Source organism: Pelobates fuscus, chromosome 11, assembly GCF_036172605.1.
Source record: "Pelobates fuscus isolate aPelFus1 chromosome 11, aPelFus1.pri, whole genome shotgun sequence".
Classification (NCBI taxonomy): Eukaryota; Metazoa; Chordata; class Amphibia; order Anura; family Pelobatidae; genus Pelobates; species Pelobates fuscus.
The window spans coordinates 14082930-14100856 of NC_086327.1; the positions used below are offsets into that span (position 1 = coordinate 14082930).

The window sequence follows — 17927 nt, forward strand, 5'->3', positions numbered from 1 at the left end:
AACCTATTTAGTTTAGAAAAATGTCGCCTGAGAGGGGATATTATAACATTATACAAATATATTCGAGGCCAATACAAACCATTGTGTGGAAATCTATTCAGAAACCTGACTTTACATAGGACACGAGGTCATGCGTTTAGACTGGAAGAAAGAAGATTTTGTCTAAGGCAAAGAAACGTTTTTTTTTACTGTAAGAACAATAAGGATGAGGAATTTTCAGCATGAAGAAGTGGTTTTATCAGAGTCCATACAGATGTCCAAACAGCAACTAGATGCATACTTGCAAAAACAGAATATTCAATGATATAATCTCTCAATGTAGGGAATAACTGCTTGATCCAAGGATTAAGTGCCTCAAACTGGGGTTTTTGCCTTCTTTTGGATCAACAGCAAAAAACAAATGTGAGGAAGGCTGAACTTGATGGACACAAGTCTCTTTTCAGCTATGTAACTATGTAACTATTTAAAGTGAATGCAAAGTGAATTAGCATTTTATGGCTATAGGAGCTAAACTGGAAAACAAAAATCCTCCAGTCAGTACATGCGTCCAGTTTGCATACTTTAGCCCTCAATTTCAATTTCACCTTGATTTCATTTTGAATTCTCAACATTTTTTAACTGAGTAAATAACCCTTTTTTTTTTTTAATTCTTTATTTTTTCTGTGCAGAGCATAACATTACGCTTGTGAAAGCCACGACAGCTGTGACAAGCCAGACAGTAACAGAGTTAAACATTCTTGTGGCATACATTTGACAGCACAATTTTATAATAAAGTAATAATAACATGCTTCAACAATTTAGTAAGATATTCTAGCTTACGTTTAACATGAAATGCATCTCCCTATTGTTCATTATCAGTAGTGTAGCAGTCTATGCATCTACGGTCTCGTGTATAAAAGGAGGCTAGGTTAGACATGTCTGTAACAGCATACTTAATGGTTAAAACAACGAGATTGACCAGCTTTCAGATTTCAATACTGCTGTGGCAGTGCTATCATTACCAGAGAAATAAATGGTGATACATCACTAGTAGTGCATTTCGCTATATATATATTTCGATCTCAGTTGTAAACTATAGGGTTGCTTATAATGAAACAGGTTTAAATGAGTCGAGCATAGGAAGTCCAAGGAGGTCTAATTAGCAGGTAAAACAATATGTGCTATGCTTATGGACTACATTGCCATATTTGGCCTTAATAACTTAAGATGCAGGTGAGTTAAGCTAAGAGGTACCTGCTTCACTCTGCTGGGGCAAGTAAGGCTGGTACCTGAGGGGTCGGGTGAGGAGCACCTCAGTTAGTGGTTTAGAAAAGAAAAAGATAAAGAAAAGGAAACCGAGTCTTAGGCAGTCCAGTAGTGCTCATGACCATCTTGTGTGTAGGAGCAGCAGGTATCCCTGCGAAATAACAGGTAGGTATGGGACACATGCAGCTAGTCCGTCTTAGGCCCTCAACCCACGCCAGTCCTTGCGGCCCACCGCCCAGCAGCAAGAATCCGCTCGGCAGTATGCTGTGGCCAAACGGTCTCGATGGGGTGTTGCGAGGGACGTTGGAGCCGGACAGATTTGGTGATGTGAGGCTGTGCCGTTCCCCGAGTTGCTGTGCGGGTCTGCATATGCCAGGTAGCGCTTTGGTGGTCGGAAGGGTCAGGTTCCTCTGGGTGGGGAGTGTGTCGAGCGGGTTCGGTTGTGTCGTTCCGGTAGTAGTAGGACCGTCTGCTAGTCTCGGAGGGAGATGTCGTCCGCACTCGCCGCTTCGGTCCCCGGTTCTGTTTCTGGCCGGAGACCGCTCCAGTGACTGGGGGTATGTGTCTGCCTAGTTGGCGCCGGGTCGCTGGTCGTATCCATGTCGCCAGTGCACACATTGCTGAGTGGAGGGACCTTCCTCTGATCTGGAGTTTGGTCCAGAAGTGATTGCCGATCCGTTCAAGGAATACCCAAATGTTCTCAGGTGGTTTAGTGAGGGAGCGTTTTGGCGCTGTTTGTGCTTTGGCCGCCATCTTGATTGGACCTTTGTAGTCCTGGTTAGCCTCGAGTTTCGTCGCTTTGTGGAGCTGTGTGTGGGGGGTAATCGTCCCCCACGAGGACCGGGATATCCCCCGCCGGTCCAGAGGGGGGGGCAGCAGGGCAGTCGTTAGGTTGCGCTTGGGAGCAGGTCCTAAGCCGGGGGATCGGCCGCCTCCCCCAGGCCTCGGGCTCCGCTCCAGTTTAGGCCGCATGGTCGGAACTTGTGCTCGCAGTGCGAAACTGTACATATCGGGTGTCTTTCCGTTCCTGGTTAGGTCCTGGACCTGTTTTCGGGTCCCGTGTGGTGCTGGCCACATTAATGTAGCCGGGATTGCTAAGATTCTGCCCGTTTTTGCCGGAGCTCTCATAGAGCACGTCCTGCCATGTTGGCTGTCAGGCCCCGCCCCCCATAACCCTTTTAATGTATGTCTATTTCTCTTGTTAAGTCTTTCTTTTTGTATATGTCTTATAGTCGGTCTATTTCATTCTATCCAGACTCTCTTTCTGCTTTTTATTTTTGTATTTACCTTGCTACCAGCATTCTTGTTATTATTATCTCAGTTACTGGAATTTTGTAGAGTTTGAGACAGATATAAATATCAAAGAAGAAAGTCTAACAATGTATTGTATTTTCCTATGTTCTCATATTTAGTATAAAAAAAAGAAAAAGAAAATGCATACTATGATTGCAAATGAAAAAAATAAATCAGACTATTTGTGTTTATAATTTACATTTATAGGAACACTATAGCTTAAGCAATAAAAAACAGTATTTCGAAAGCTATAGTAATCCCCTATATCTCACACATTAGGTTCCCCTCATGAGCTCAAAAAAGGGTTAAAAACCCTTTAATTCACTTTTCTGATTCCTGCACCGAGGTTCCTCGGGACTTATTCTCTGTCCCCTCTGGCGTCACGTCCATGGTGTAACCTAATGTGCAGTGTGCGTGCATTAGGATCTCCCGATAGGAAAATATTGAATCAACTCTCTAGGGCAAGCGTGTCAAACTCAAAGGCTAACACGGACCATGTAAACAAGGTTTAAGTTTATGTGGGCCGCAAAAAACAAAAACTAAAATTTTCATAGAAACGTAGGTTTATTTAAAAATGTACAGTGTAAACAAATATTGTATATGGAACAGTGTATGTAGGAGGGCTGCCTGTGGCCCTTGTGCACAGTGCTTGTGGCAAAGCTATGCTTAATGACTTTGTATGTATGATGATTGTCTTCAGGGGTGACTGTGACAGGATAAGTAAAGGGGTAACTGTGGCAGGGTGAGTGTGACAGGGTGAGGGAATGAATGAGACAGGGTTTGGGGGTGAGTGTGGCAGAATGAGGGGGTGAGTGTGACAGGATTAGAGGTGTTAATGTAACAGGATGAGTGTGGCAGAGTCGGGGGGTGAGTGTGGCACAGTTGGAGGAGGGAGTGTTTCAGGACGAGGGGAGGTGTGCATGACAGATTTGGGGGTGGTTATTTGACAGGGTCAGTGTGGCATGCCAGGGGCAGGATCAGTGTAACAGGATTGGAGGGCATGGTGTGACAGGTTAAGTGTGATAGGGTGAAGGCGGATGAGTGTGATAGTGTGAGAAAACGTAAGAGTGACATGATTAGGAGGGTTTATGTGATAGGATGAATGCGGCATTATTGGAGGGGGTGAGTGTGACAGAAGCAGGAGAGGTTAATGTTAAGGTGGCAGGGTGAAGGAGAGCTACAGTGTGTGTGGTGAGCGGTGACTGTGTGCATTAAAATAGTGACCGTGTGTGTGGAGAGGGGGTGACTGGGGTGAGAGTGTTTGTGGAGGGGTGACAGTGTGTGTGGAGGGGGGTGACATATTGTGGAGAAGGGTCACATAGTGTGGAGGGGTGATATAATGTAGAGCAACGGGGGTTGATATAGTGTGGATGGGTGTGATATATTGTGGAGCAGGGGGAGTGATATAGTGTGAAGGGGTGATATAGTGTGAAGTGGGGATGATATAGTGTGAAGGGGGTAATATAGTGTGGAGCGCTGGGGGGTGATATAGTGTGGATGGGTGTGATATGTTGTGGAGCAGGGAGGGGGTGATATAGTGTGGAGGGGGTGATATCATGTGGAGGGGGTGATATAGTGTGAAGTGGGGATGATATAGTGTGAAGGGGGTAATATAGTGTGGAGCGCCGGGGGGTGATATAGTGTGGATGGGTGTGTTATATTGTGGAGCAGGGAGGGGGTGATATAGTGTGGAGGGGGTGATATAGTGTGAAATGGGGATGATATAGTGTGAAGTGGGTAATATAGTGTGGAGCATCAGGGGGTGATATAGTGTGGATGGGTGTGATATATTGTGGAGCAGGGATAGGGTGATATAGTGTGAGGGGGGGTTTTCCTACCAGAAACACCTTTTGTTTTTAGAAATTATTTCCTAATCCATTCCCTGGTGGTCTGGTGGGCAGCTTTCCCTGGTGGACTGTTTATCTGGTCTGCAGCTACGCCACATGCAGAGCTACAAGCCACTTGGTAAATGTCTTGCGATCTCCAGTCAGAGCACTGCCGCGGTAACCTGCAGCAATGTTCTGATTGGCTGGAGATCTTGAGATACTTCAGTCTGCAGCTTTGCACCTGACAGAGCTGCAGACTGACTATAGTGCTGGCTCTCAGGGCAAACTGAGGGAAGAGCCTCGCACCCGGCATCATAAATGGCAAGCCACCTGGCCCCCTCGCTACGTCAGGTCCTCGGTCATATACCGAGGACCCGACATGTTAGTCTGCCCTAAGGTGATTTAGGCGGCCCCGAGGCCTTAGGCAGCAGTCTAAATAACCTAATTAGAAAGCTGCCTCTGCTGGGCCGCAAATATAGTCATTGCGGGTCGCATGTGGCCCGCCGGACGCAAGATTGACATGCTTGCTCTGGGGAATTTCAAGACGCTGGATGTCCTTATGCAAAGTAAGGATGTCCTGCATCGTTTCACAGAGTTAGACACAATGAAAAGCCAGGAATACCTCTAGTGGCTGTCTGTAAGACAGCTATGAGAGGCTGTTTTAACCCTGCAATGTAAACATACATACACATAAACAGACAGATACTTGTCCAGGTCTTACGATTAAATATGGTGATATTTAGTTAGTCATGTCACTGGTTTCTGGTGGGCAAAACATCCGAAATATATACTATGTATGGATTTTCAGTTAGATTTCATTATGAAAGTTTAGTGTAAATTAAAATATTATAATGAAACATTGGATTATTTAAATATGATCAATTTAATAACTGTTTGGGTGATCTCATATTGTAATTTAAATGTATTATAACAATAGAAATTTTCAATAATTTACATCTGAATATAACTAATAAAAATAAAATTACATCAACAGACAAGATGCAATTGAGAGATTTTCAAAATAACAAAAAAAAAAAATATATAAAAACATAGGAATATTAAATAAATAAAACTCTAGAATCTATAAGGGATAAAATAAAATGTATAATTAATAAGCTCTAAAATCTAGGAACAAATACCTATTTAATAGTTGCATCTTTCCCAATTTGATTTTAAATGACTAATTATATACTAGATATTATAAATTGAAATCATAAAATTCTCATGTTCTACTAGGTTTTTATATTTTTTTACTATCTTTTATAAAGTAAATATTGGTACAAGGACAGAGTAACAAAACATTTGAATACATTCTTACAATCATATATTAATTGTATTATTATTATTATTATTATTATTCTTAAAGCACCAACATATTATGCAGCGTTGTACAATACCTGGACTAACAAACAAATAGATGCAGCGGGCATACAGGAACTCAATATGGCAAGGGCATTGCTTATATATTTAAATGTATACATTCCATACCTGTTGAAACAAGAACAGAGAGCACACCCAGGATTCCTATAAGAGAGTTCATTTTAAGAGAGATCCCCTCTTTGTTAGATTACTGGAAATACTGATGGCACACAGTGAGAGGTTACTCAGTTTTTTCATACAGCACTGACAGAGGAGGGGCTAACACCATGACAGCAGGGAAATATCAGTTTGCTCAATATCAGCAATGCAACTCAATGTATATACTTTATTGCATTTGATCGATATGTTATCTCTAAGTTTCCCTAACAGAATGCAATTATGTGCGTTAAGATTAAGAATGGTCATATTTTCCATCATAATGTAATTTATTATTTTTTTCCCAAAGGTATAGCAGTTGGGTGCAATAGGGGCCTTTCTTGATGTTTAAAGAGATACTCCATGTACCATTATCACTAGACTTTTAGCACATTTGGATTCGGCCACATTGTGATTCAGAGAAATTCTGTATAACTAACCAAGCAAATGACTACCATCTATGACGTTGCAACAGGTGGCTAAGAGGGACATTTATCCCCTCGAGATTATCCACTACCCTCTTCATGCCCCCCATCTAATACGCCACAGAAAAGTAGGGAGGCTTGGTGGACCTCTTAATTAATAAAAAAAAAAGTATGGGTGTATTTATGTCTGTGATTGTGCGTGTGTATAAATGTGATTGTGAGTGTGCATGGATGCAATTTTGTGTGTGTCTGTGATTATGTGTGTGATTATGTGTGTGATTGTGTTTTTATCTGTGGTTTTGTTTGTGTGTATGTTGTCATTGTGTGTAGGTCTGTGATTGAGTGTATGTGATTATGTGTGTGATCGTGATTATATGTGTGTCTGTGATGATGTGTGTACATGTCTGAGATTATGTGTCTGTTATTGTTTGTGTGTATTTATGTGATTGTGTGTAGATCTGTGATTGTGTGTGTAGGTCTAGTATTGGGTGTTTATGATTATGTGTGTGAGTGAACATATGTCTTAAGTGTGAACATATGTGTTAAGTGTGTGTCTATGATTATGCGTGTGAATGTCTTTGAATGTGTGTGTGATTGTGTGTATGTCTGTGATTATGTGTGTCTGTGAGTATGTCTGTGAATGTGTGTGTGTGTGGGTGTGTGATTAGGTGTCTGTAATTACGTGGATATTTGTTTGTATGTCTGTGGTATATGAGAAAATCTGTGGTTATGTGTGTATGTGATTGTGTGTCTGGCAATTATAGTGTGTCTGGCTGTAATTGTGTGTGTATGTCTGTGGTTATGTGTGTGTATATCTGTGGTTATGTATGTTTACGAGCGTGTGTACAAAATGTGTATGCGCTTAGTAGATAGCTCCTTTGGTATCATTAAATAGTAATGCCACATAACCATTCTGGCATTGCTTTAGTATCATTGAATTGTAATGCCATATAAGGGTAACGAACAAGGGAGTTATCTACTAAACAACGGAAAGATACAAATTAAGAAAATGACATTTCTTAATTTTGATCTTTCGGCTGTTCAGTAGATAACTTCTTAAATTATTACCCTTATGCAGGATTTACATACACTGCGTGCAGAATTATTAGGCAAATTAGTATTTTGACCACATCATCCTCTTTATGCATGTTGTCTTACTCCAAGCTGTATAGGCTCAAAAGCCTACTACCAATTAAGCATATTAGGTGATGTGCATCTCTGTAATGAGAAGGGGTGTGGTCTAATGACATCAACACCCTATATCAGGTGTGCATAATTATTAGGCAACTTCCTTTCCTTTGGCAAAATGGGTCAAAAGAAGGACTTGACAGGCTCAGAAAAGTCAAAAATAGTGAGATATCTTGCAGAGGGATGCAGCACTCTTAAAATTGCAAAGCTTCTGAAGCGTGATCATCGAACAATCAAGCGTTTCATTCAAAAAAGTCAACAGGGTCGCAAGAAGCGTGTGGAAACACCAAGGCGCAAAATAACTGCCCATGAACTGAGAAAAGTCAAGCGTGCAGCTGCCAAGATGCCACTTGCCACCAGTTTGGCCATATTTCAGAGCTGAACATCACTGGAGTGCCCGAAAGCACAAGGTGTGCAATACTCAGAGACATGGCCAAGGTAAGAAAGGCTGAAAGACGACCACCACTGAACAAGACACACAAGCTGAAACGTCAAGACTGGGCCAAGAAATATCTCAAGACTGATTTTTCTAAGGTTTTATGGACTGATGAAATGAGAGTGAGTCTTGATGGGCCAGATGGATGGATTGGTAATGGGCAGAGAGCTCCAGTCCGACTCAGACGCCAGCAAGGTGGAGGTGGAGTACTGGTTTGGGCTGGTATCATCAAAGATGAGCTTGTGGGGCCTTTTCGGGTTGAGGATGGAGTCAAGCTCAACTCCCAGTTTCTGGAAGACACCTTCTTCAAGCAGTGGTACAGGAAGAAGTCTGCATCCTTCAAGAAAAACATGATTTTCATGCAGGACAATGCTCCATCACACGCGTCCAAGTACTCCACAGCGTGGCTGGCAAGAAAGGGTATAAAAGAAGAAAATCTAATGACATGGCCTCCTTGTTCACCTGATCTGAACCCCATTGAGAACCTGTGGTCCATCATCAAATGTGAGATTTACAAGGAGGGAAAACAGTACACCTCTCTGAACAGTGTCTGGGAGGCTGTGGTTGCTGCTGCACGCAATGTTGATGGTGAACAGATCAAAACACTGACAGAATCCATGGATGGCAGGCTTTTGAGTGTCCTTGCAAAGAAAGGTGGCTATATTGGTCACTGATTTGTTTTTGTTATGTTTTTGAATGTCAGAAATGTATATTTGTGAATGTTGAGATGTTATATTGGTTTCACTGGTAAAAATATATAATTGAAATGGGTATATATTTGTTTTTTGTTAAGTTGCCTAATAATTATGCACAGTAATAGTCACCTGCACACACAGATATCCCCCTAAAATAGCTAAAACTAAAAACAAACTAAAAACTACTTCCAAAAATATTCAGCTTTGATATTAATGAGTTTTTTGGGTTCATTAAGAACATGGTTGTTGTTCAATAATAAAATTAATCCTCAAAAATACAACTTGCCTAATAATTCTGCACTCCCTGTATTTAAGGATACCACATTATGGTGTTTAGAAGATATTTTCTTTGCTTGGTGTTCTTTAATATTGCAATTTGACATAAACATAGAAAATAGGGGAGTTATCAGCTAAGCAGTTGAAATTTTAACATTAAGAGATAACATTAGCTAGCCCAGAACAAAAATTTGATAAATTCTGTGCAACTACTATATTGTTCCTAGGAGTCGGACCACTTGGACCCCTGTATAACTTCAGGGTCATGCAGTCACAGGGTGAACAGCAGGAGGGGAGGGCTATGCTGCATGGAAGGGCTTTAAGGGAATGAGGCACATGGAGGACATGGGACAAAGGGGATGTGACACATGGGGGGCAAGGAATAACACAATTGGATAGGATGGGACACATGGAGGGGCTCGTGGGGGAATGTGACATATGGAGGGGCTTAAGGGGGATTGAGACACATGGGGAATGGAAATGAAACACATGGAGGGTCTGAGGGTATGAGACACACAGAGAGGCTTGGGAGGGGAAAAGACACATTGAGGGCACTGTGGGGGAGGGAATGAGACACATGGGGGGCCTGGGGGGGGGAGGCATTGAAACACTTGGAGGAAAAAAGAGATATATGGGGTGGCTGTGGGGTGATACACAGGAAGGGTTTGGGGGAATGGACACATCATGGAGCTGGGGGGAAACACACAATGGGGGACAATGAAGGAATGAGAATCATAGGGGGGTCTGAAGGGGGTAATGAGACAAATGGAGGAGTGGGGGAGGGAATAAGACACATGGAGGGGGCAGTGGTTTCTTGTTATGCCTCTGACTAGCACCATGGCCATACGATCAGTATTTGGCTTCCATTTGTGGCCCAAAAAATGTTCAAGGGAAGAAAAGACGATTGGTGGCACTACTAAATTAAGACATGAGAAACAGAAGCAAAAAAGGAGAAGCAGTACAAATAAAAAATAAAATCTATATTTATATATTTTTTTAAATATATACATTTATATATATATATATATATATATATATATATATATATATATATATATATATATATATATATATATATATATATATCATTCTACTGTTCATCATCTTTTTCCCTCAATTGAACCAAATGACAATCAAATGCCTATCAGAGTACTGTAAATAAATTCAGAATATTTATAATATGTATATATTTTGCAGTACACCGATTGGCCTATTGTCAGACACTTTTAATTTGCCAAAATGTTTACACCAAATACTTTTCAGGAATAATGTGTTGCCAAGCTCTAATAATACTGATATAAATAGATGAATTAGCAGCACTCATCCCCCAACTTGCAGCATCATTATGAGGAAATACTATATTCCCTGTGTGTCACAATCACACAGGGGACACGCTGCACAATTAGTTATAGGGGAGGGCCTGTGACAAACTGCCTGCTTTTCTTACAGGAAGCTTGTGCTGGTCTTGAAATAGTTATTTGGCTGGCTGGTTACCTGCCTTCCCCCAACCCCTGCAGTTAAACCATCCCCAAGGTTATCTGGCTGGCTGGTTACCTGCCTTCCCCCACCCCCTGCAGTTAAACCATCCCCAAGGTTATCTGGCTGGCTGGTTACCTGCCTTCCTCTACCCCCTGCAGTTAAACCATCTCCAAGATAATCTGGCTGGCTGGTTACCTGCCTTCCCCCACCCCCCGCAGGTAAACCATCCCCAAGGTTATCTGGCTGGCTGGTTACCTGCCTTCCTCTACCCCCTGCAGTTAAACCATCTCCAAGGTTAACTGGCTGGCTGGATACCTGCCTTCCCCCACCCCCCGCAGGTAAACCATCTTCAAGCTACAGGCAAGGGAGCTAGTAGAATCTTTTATAATGTGTTTGTATGCTTGTGTGTGCCTGTGTGTCATTGTCTCATGTGCCTGTCTGTGTCTGTATACCTTTTTTGTGTATCTCTGTACCTGTCTGCATCTCTGTTGCCTGTGTGTGCCTTCATGTTTCGATCTGTACTTGTCTTCTCTGTAAATATGTGTGCCTGTGTGTGATATGTGTGCCTGTGTATCAGGGCCGTACTGGGGAAACAATTTGGCCCGGCATATTTTAATCACAGCAGGCACCAAAAGGGGGCGGCCAGAGAGGGTATGTTTTGTCATCACCAATGACAAGCAAGCCCCTTCTCAAAGTGAGCATGTTGGTTTAATGTTATTCCAGGGCAGCCCATGCACAGAGCCCTGCTGAAGATCTCTCGGATGAGAAAAACACCGTGAATTTGTTCTGCACAGTGCAACGAAATTTATTAACATGCTTGCGCTGTTTGCTTCTGACTTGTCTCTGGTGTCTCCATAATGGGGATACCAGAGGACAAAAGGACCATGAAAGCGTATTGTGTGTGTGTTTGGATCCTGTTTGTGGTATTGCGTGTGTATAGAGTGAGCTGATTGTGGTGTGGTGTATTGTGTAAATAGGTCAGGTTCAATTGTGTTGTGTTTGTGGTGTAATATGAGTGACACGGGGCTGTATAGAGTGAGAGAGTGTGTGTGTATAGTGGGCACAGTGTGTATAGGGTCTGTAGCATATGTGTGTATAGGTAATATAGTGTGTGAAGGGGCTGTAAAGTGTGTGTTTGTGTTTGCTTACAGTGGATCTAGTGTATGCATAAGGGATCCAAATGTACATGTCATGAATGTGTCTGTGAATAAGGGATGTAGTGTGTGTGTCTGGAATGTAATGTATGTAGGACTGCACAGTGTGTTTAAGAAGATGTATGTGTGAGGGATGCAGTGTGTGTGAAGGGTGCAGTGTGTGTGTGTGTGTGTGTGAAGGGTGCACTGCATGTGTGGGGTGCACTGTGTTTGTAAAAGGTGCAGTGTGTGTGTGTGAGTGGTGAAGTGTATGTGTGAGATGGTCATTATGTGCATGAGATTGCAGTGTGTGCGTGAGGGATGCAATGTGTGCACGAGGGATGCAGTGTATGTGGGGTACACTGAGTGTGTTGGGTGCAGTGTGTATGTGAGAGGTGCAGAGTGTGTGTGAGGGTGCTGTGTGTGTGTGTGAGGGTGCAGAGTGTGTGTGTAAGGGGTGCAGAGTGTGTGTGTAAGCGGTGCAGAGTGTGTGAGTGTTGGGGTGCAGAATGTGTATGTGGGTGCAATTGTGTGTGAGAGGGGTGCAGTGCACTCTGAGGACACTCAGGTAGTACCCTATGTCCCGACCCTAGCCGAGAATCCCACCCTGTACTGGCATACCTCCCAAGGTTTTGAAAGTGAGCAGAGGGCTGACCCCACACTACAAGAAAATATAGAGTAGGATAGGTTTGAGTGGGAGAAGGGGTTGTTATACATGGTTACAGGGGGAACAGGGAACATAGAAGCACAAGTAGCCAAAAGGCAGCTGATAGTACCCCGCAAATATAGGGCTGAGCTACTTAAGCTTAGCCATGACATTCCCCTAGCAGGACATGTCGGTTTCCGGAAAACTAATGACTAGTTAACCCAGACCTTCTTTTGGCCAGGGATCACACGGGATCTGCAGAATTACTGCAGGATCTGTGATGTCTGCCAAAAGATAGGGAAGAGGGGTGACCATCCGATGGCCAAGTTACACCCATTGCCCGTAATCGAAGAACCCTTCCACCGAGTAGCAGTGGACTTGATAGACCCCCTCAGTAAACCCAGCAACTCGGGCAAGAAATACATTCTTACCGTGGTAGACTATGTTACGCAGTATCCAGAGGCAGTAGCCCTCCCTAATGTAGATGCAGGAACCTTAGCTAAGGGCCCTAGTTACAAATGTTACTAGAGTAGGTTTTTCTTGGGAGATCTTGTCTGACAAGGAGACCCAATTTACAGCAACTGTGACCCAGCAATTGTAAAAGAGTTGCGGAGCAAAACCCCTGTTTAGTTCTCCCTACCATCCCCAGATGAATGGACTCTGTGAACGTTTTAATTGCACGCTCAAACAGATGCTCAAAACGTTCACAGTCGGCACTGGTAAAGGTTCCTTTCTTACCTCCCATTTGCCTACTGCAAAATGCCCCAGGAGTCCACAGGGTCTCCCTTTCAACTTCTATATGGGAGAAAGTATGGGGACCCCTGGACATAGGGTACAATATATCCTGGAGTTGAGGGATTGCCTGCAGGCTCTCACTGAGAATCTGCTCTGGTCTGATGAGACTAAAATTTAACTTTTTGGCCCTCAAAGAAAACGCTATGTCTGGCTCAAACCCAACACATCACATCACCCAAATAACACCATCCCCACAGAAAAACATGGTGGTGGCAGCATCATGCTGTTGGGATGTTTTTCAGCAGCTAGGACTGGGAAACTGGTCAGAGTTGAGGGAAAGATGGATGGTGCTAAATACAGGGATATTCTTGAGCAAAACCTGTACCACTCTGTGCGTGATTTGAGGCTAGGACGGAGCAGCAGGACAATGACCCCAAACACAATGCTAGAGCAACACTTGAGTGGTTTAAGGGGAAACATGTAAATCTGTTGGAATGGCCTAGTCAAAGCCCAGACCTCAATCCACTAGAAAATCTGTGGTCAGACTTACAGATTGCTGTTCACAAGCACAAACCATCCAACTTGAAGGAGCTGGAGCAGTTTTGCAAGGAGGAATGGGCAAAAATCCCAGTGTAAGATGTGGCAAGCTCATAGAGACTTATCCAAAGTGACTTGGAGCTGTGATTGCCGCAAAATGTGGCTCTACAAAGTATTGACTTTAGGGGGGTGAATAGTTATGCGCATTGACTTTTTCTGTTATTTTGTCCTATTTGTTGTTTGCTTCACAATAAAAAAAATAAAAAAAAAATAAAAACATCTTAAAAGTTGTGGGCATGTTCTGTAAATGAAATGATGCAAATCCTCAAGCAATCCATGTTAATTCCAGGTTGTGAGGCAACAAAACACGAAAAAGGCCAAGGGGGTTTTATACTTTTGCAAGGCACTGTATATATATTTTTTTTAAATCTATACATTTACTAGCAAATTTGGCTAATATATTATTTGGATGAAATGTCAAGATTTCTCATTTGCAGCAAAGAAGCGTAGGACGCTTTATAATATATTCTGCATCGGTCAGTCTTCCTTCCGCTACACTTTGTCACATTCACAATGAGCTATAAATGTGTTTTCCTCTTAACAAGTGTTTTACTGAGTGACATCTGGCACAGTTTATAGGCAGGGTATACCCGTTTTTTAGATTGTCAACAGAAAACTTGCATTAATAATAACTGACTGCACAACAATATTTGTAAATTAAATTCTTATTGGACTTGTGCCCCATAGATAACAATTGAGCTAATCTAAACTGGTTGCTGGAAAAAAATATTAGAATTTGAACCTTGTCCAATGTTTGATTAGAAGGAAGCTGCTTGACTTATGTCACCAGCTAGAACTTATCTTTTATTTTATTCTTATCTGTATTTATTTGCTATTATCTGCTATCCTTATCCCTTTATTCCTGAACCTATGACACATAGGTATACTGACGGGATGACCTGCCTGCTAGAAATAAATAGTTAAAGGGACACTATAGTCACCCAGACCACTTCAGGTCAATTAAGTGGTCTGGGTGCCAGGTCCCCCAGGTTTTATCCCTTTAGATGTAAACATAGCAGTTTCCGAGAAACTGCTATGTTTACATTGCAGGGTTAATCCAACCTCTAGTGGTTGTCTTCCTTACAGCCACTAGAGGCTCTTCCTTGACGCTGGATGTGAAATTCGCATCCAGCATGCAGAACGTCCATAGGAAAGCACTGAGAAATGCTTTCCTATGGACTGTTAGAATGCGCGTGCGTCTCTTGCTGCGCATGCGCATTCCGCTTCACTCGGGAGCTGACGTCAGGGGGAGGAGAGGTCACCAGCACCGAGGGAGCCCGGCCCTGGATAAAGGTAAGTGGTTGAAGGGGTTTTCACCCCTTCAGCGCCAAGGGTGGGGGCCCTGAGGGTGGGGGAGGGGGTTCCCAAGGAGGATATAGTGTAAGGAAAACAAGTTTGTTTTTCTGACACTATAGTGATCCTTTAATTAACCTGAAACATATTAATGTGCATACTGTATGGTATAATGCTTCATGTATACAAAAATAAGTCCTATGCTCAAACTTCTACTACTCGTGGGCGGCAGCAATGACTACAGTACGCATCAGCCCCAATACATAAAAATAAAAAAAGAGTTACTTGCGCACTATCCTAAATCCCTATGCACATTTAAATAACTGGAGCTTTTTAATAATACTTTTCTCTTGTCCTTCGGAAAAATAACCAGCGATCGTTATAATACCTTTCACAGACCATGAATATAAGTTAATATCTAGTAGAAAATCATTTAATATTTCTATTCTAAAAGATGGGAACATTTTCTCCTTTATATCTAGTTTCCATTTAATTTCGTACAATTTAAAAAAAATACGATTTAAAGTACAGTTTTCCGTATAAAAATTCAATGTTCGGAGTTCCTGATCGGATAACCAGAAGAGTGAGGACATATTTTTAAGTGGTCACTGAGTGTAAACTCACTTGCCATGTCAAGGCAAACCCCTTGGGTGAGTTTAGCACTGACAATTCACCTTGCTTCCTTCAGCTTAAGGTAAAAATAAAAATAAAAAAATCTCTAAAATAGAGCGGGATATTTTCCTAAACACCTACATACTTATTAACCCTTAATATGGAGCATATGTGGTGGGCGGCAGCATTGTAACATAACTATGTGATACAAAAAAAAATACACAAAACAAGTCCTTCGCTCAAACTCCCACTACTCCTAGGCTGAAGCAATGACCTTAGATTATATCAACCAAAAAAAAAAAAAAACAAGTCACTTGCACACTATCCCAATTCACAATTAAATAACTGGAAGTTTTTAGTACCACTCCAAAGCCCTCATTAATAACAACAAAGTAGTTAACCAGGAAAGGTGCATTCATATTACTCTGGTTTTTAAGTAATCTCTGGGGATGTTTCCTTACCCCAACATCAACTTGTTACTATCATCCAATTTAATGGTACTCATTTTTATCTATGATACACTGACAGGATTTGAACCAGCAACACAAGGGTAAAATAGTTGCTACTAACAATGCATTAGCCCACTGAGCTATCTCACCAGCTTTATGTTTTAAATATTAAAAACAAATACAAACAAGACAATTAGTTTATACACATACTATTAGAAAACAGCAGCTCTATTAATATCTAGTTCCATTATAGTTTTTCATTTAAAAAAATAAATAAAAAAAAGGGGGTGTTGTTCTTTCTCTCTTATCCAACATGTTTCCTTAGTCTGTCTGAATCTTATTCACAGGACAAATACCATTGTAACAAAAAAAAAAACGAACAAAAAAAAAACAACAAAAAACACCACATTGATCCTTGATCCTAAGGAACCGGGAGGGAGGAGAGGGGGGAGGCAGAACGCATTCTTACAGACTTCCCCTAGATTTGTGTGTTTTTATATTATACCGAGTTTATTAAGTTGATATTTTCATCAAAAAAAAAACATATCTTAGTTTTTTTATTATAGCTTATCGGGATAAACTTTTCCATCTTTATTTGGTGATTTATTTGATGTCTGATCAGGCACCCATCAGGTATAAACAAGCTTTTCCAGTTTCTGGCTATATTTATCTTAACAGCTGTCAGCACGTGGAGTAACAAAATCACATCTTTTTTTTCTTTTTTTTTTCAGATTAGGGATGTTGATATGTAGGAGCATCAAATCTGGTTTTAGGGGTATTGATTTCTTCAAGATTTTATTTATTTTTTTCTCCCACACCATGTCATAATTATTTAATGGTTGGACATTCCAGGAGATTGAGCAGGACATATCCTAATTTTCCTTTTCGGGACTAAATACCATATGTTTATAATCTTAGAATGCAGCTCATTCAAATTCAGGCAGTGTATATATTTGTTAAGCATCAAGATTGAGTTACAGCATTCTCCAAAAGGAATTTGTATCTTGTGTGACATGTCATGATTCCATTTTATTCCAGAAGTTTGGTCCTTAAGGGGTTAAATCTGTATTCCATTTTGATATTGCTGGTGGGTAAGGTTTCTTTTCCATTTTATATAGTAAAAGACTTGTTTTAGAGAGTAATTTCTTAGAGTCCTTAAGGTTAATAAGCTGGTCAAATTTTTTTAAGTTCTCATGTTCTCAAGGGAACTTTAACCTTTTTTTATATAGGATTTAACTTTTAGGTAGTCAAAAAATTATTTATTCGAAAAGTGTAATGTCTTGTAAAGGAATGTAAAGGAGTTTAAGCATGCGTGGGATAGGCATAAGGCTATCCTGACTATAAGATAAGGCTAGGGACTAATGAAAGTATTTAGAAATATTGGGCAGACTAGATGGGCCGAATGGTTCTTATCTGCCGTCACATTCTATGTTTCTATGTTGAGACATTACTTGTCTCTTGTCCTTCGGGAAAAAAAATCAGCGATCATTATAATACCTTTTACAGACCATGGATTTAAGTTAATATGTAGTAGTAAACCATTTAATAGTTCTATTCTAAGAGATGGGAAAATTTTCTCCTTTATATCTAGCTTCCGTTTAATTTCGTACAATTTAAAAAAAATATGATTTAAAGTACAGTTTTCAGTATAAAAATTTAATTTACGGAGTTCCTGATCGGATAACCAGAAGAGTGAGGACATATTTTTAAGTGGTTCTATTCTTCTAGTTTCTAATTTGTACCAACTTTCCTCTTGAGATGAATCTTGAAAGGTACGTATTGCATGTGTTAAAAGAGTGGCCTGGACCAGTCTTCCCAGACCTCCATCTACGTCTTTTCTTTGACCATATAAACTTTGCAAAAGAGGCTTCTAGTAGTAAAATCAAACTTGTTGTAATGTTACTTGGGATTAAACTCAATATGTATGTTAATTTTGGTAAAACATAAGACTTGATGGTATTTATCTTACCCTACTATGATATTTATTTATTAGCACAGGTTTTTAGCTTTATATTGGTTTCTCTAATCAATGAGAGCAATTTAATTTTGTGGGTTTCCTGAGATTGTCAGACCTATATTTGAG

The 17927-nt window shown here is 41.1% G+C and overlaps 1 protein-coding gene across 2 annotated transcripts in view; it reads right to left on the reverse strand.

Annotated features, from left to right (window-relative positions):
* Positions 1-5970, reverse strand: part of LOC134578057 (phospholipase A2 inhibitor 25 kDa subunit-like) — a 101740-nt gene extending 95770 nt beyond the window's left edge. The window contains exon 1 of one of the 2 annotated variants that reach the window (XM_063437033.1): positions 5854-5969. In XM_063437033.1, the coding sequence (XP_063293103.1) occupies positions 5854-5905 (52 nt within the window). In that variant the 5' untranslated portion in view covers positions 5906-5969. Of the gene's footprint in view, positions 1-5853 lie in introns of both variants that reach the window. The other variant, XM_063437032.1, reaches the window with a different exon arrangement.
* Between the last annotated feature and the right edge of the window lie 11957 nt (positions 5971-17927).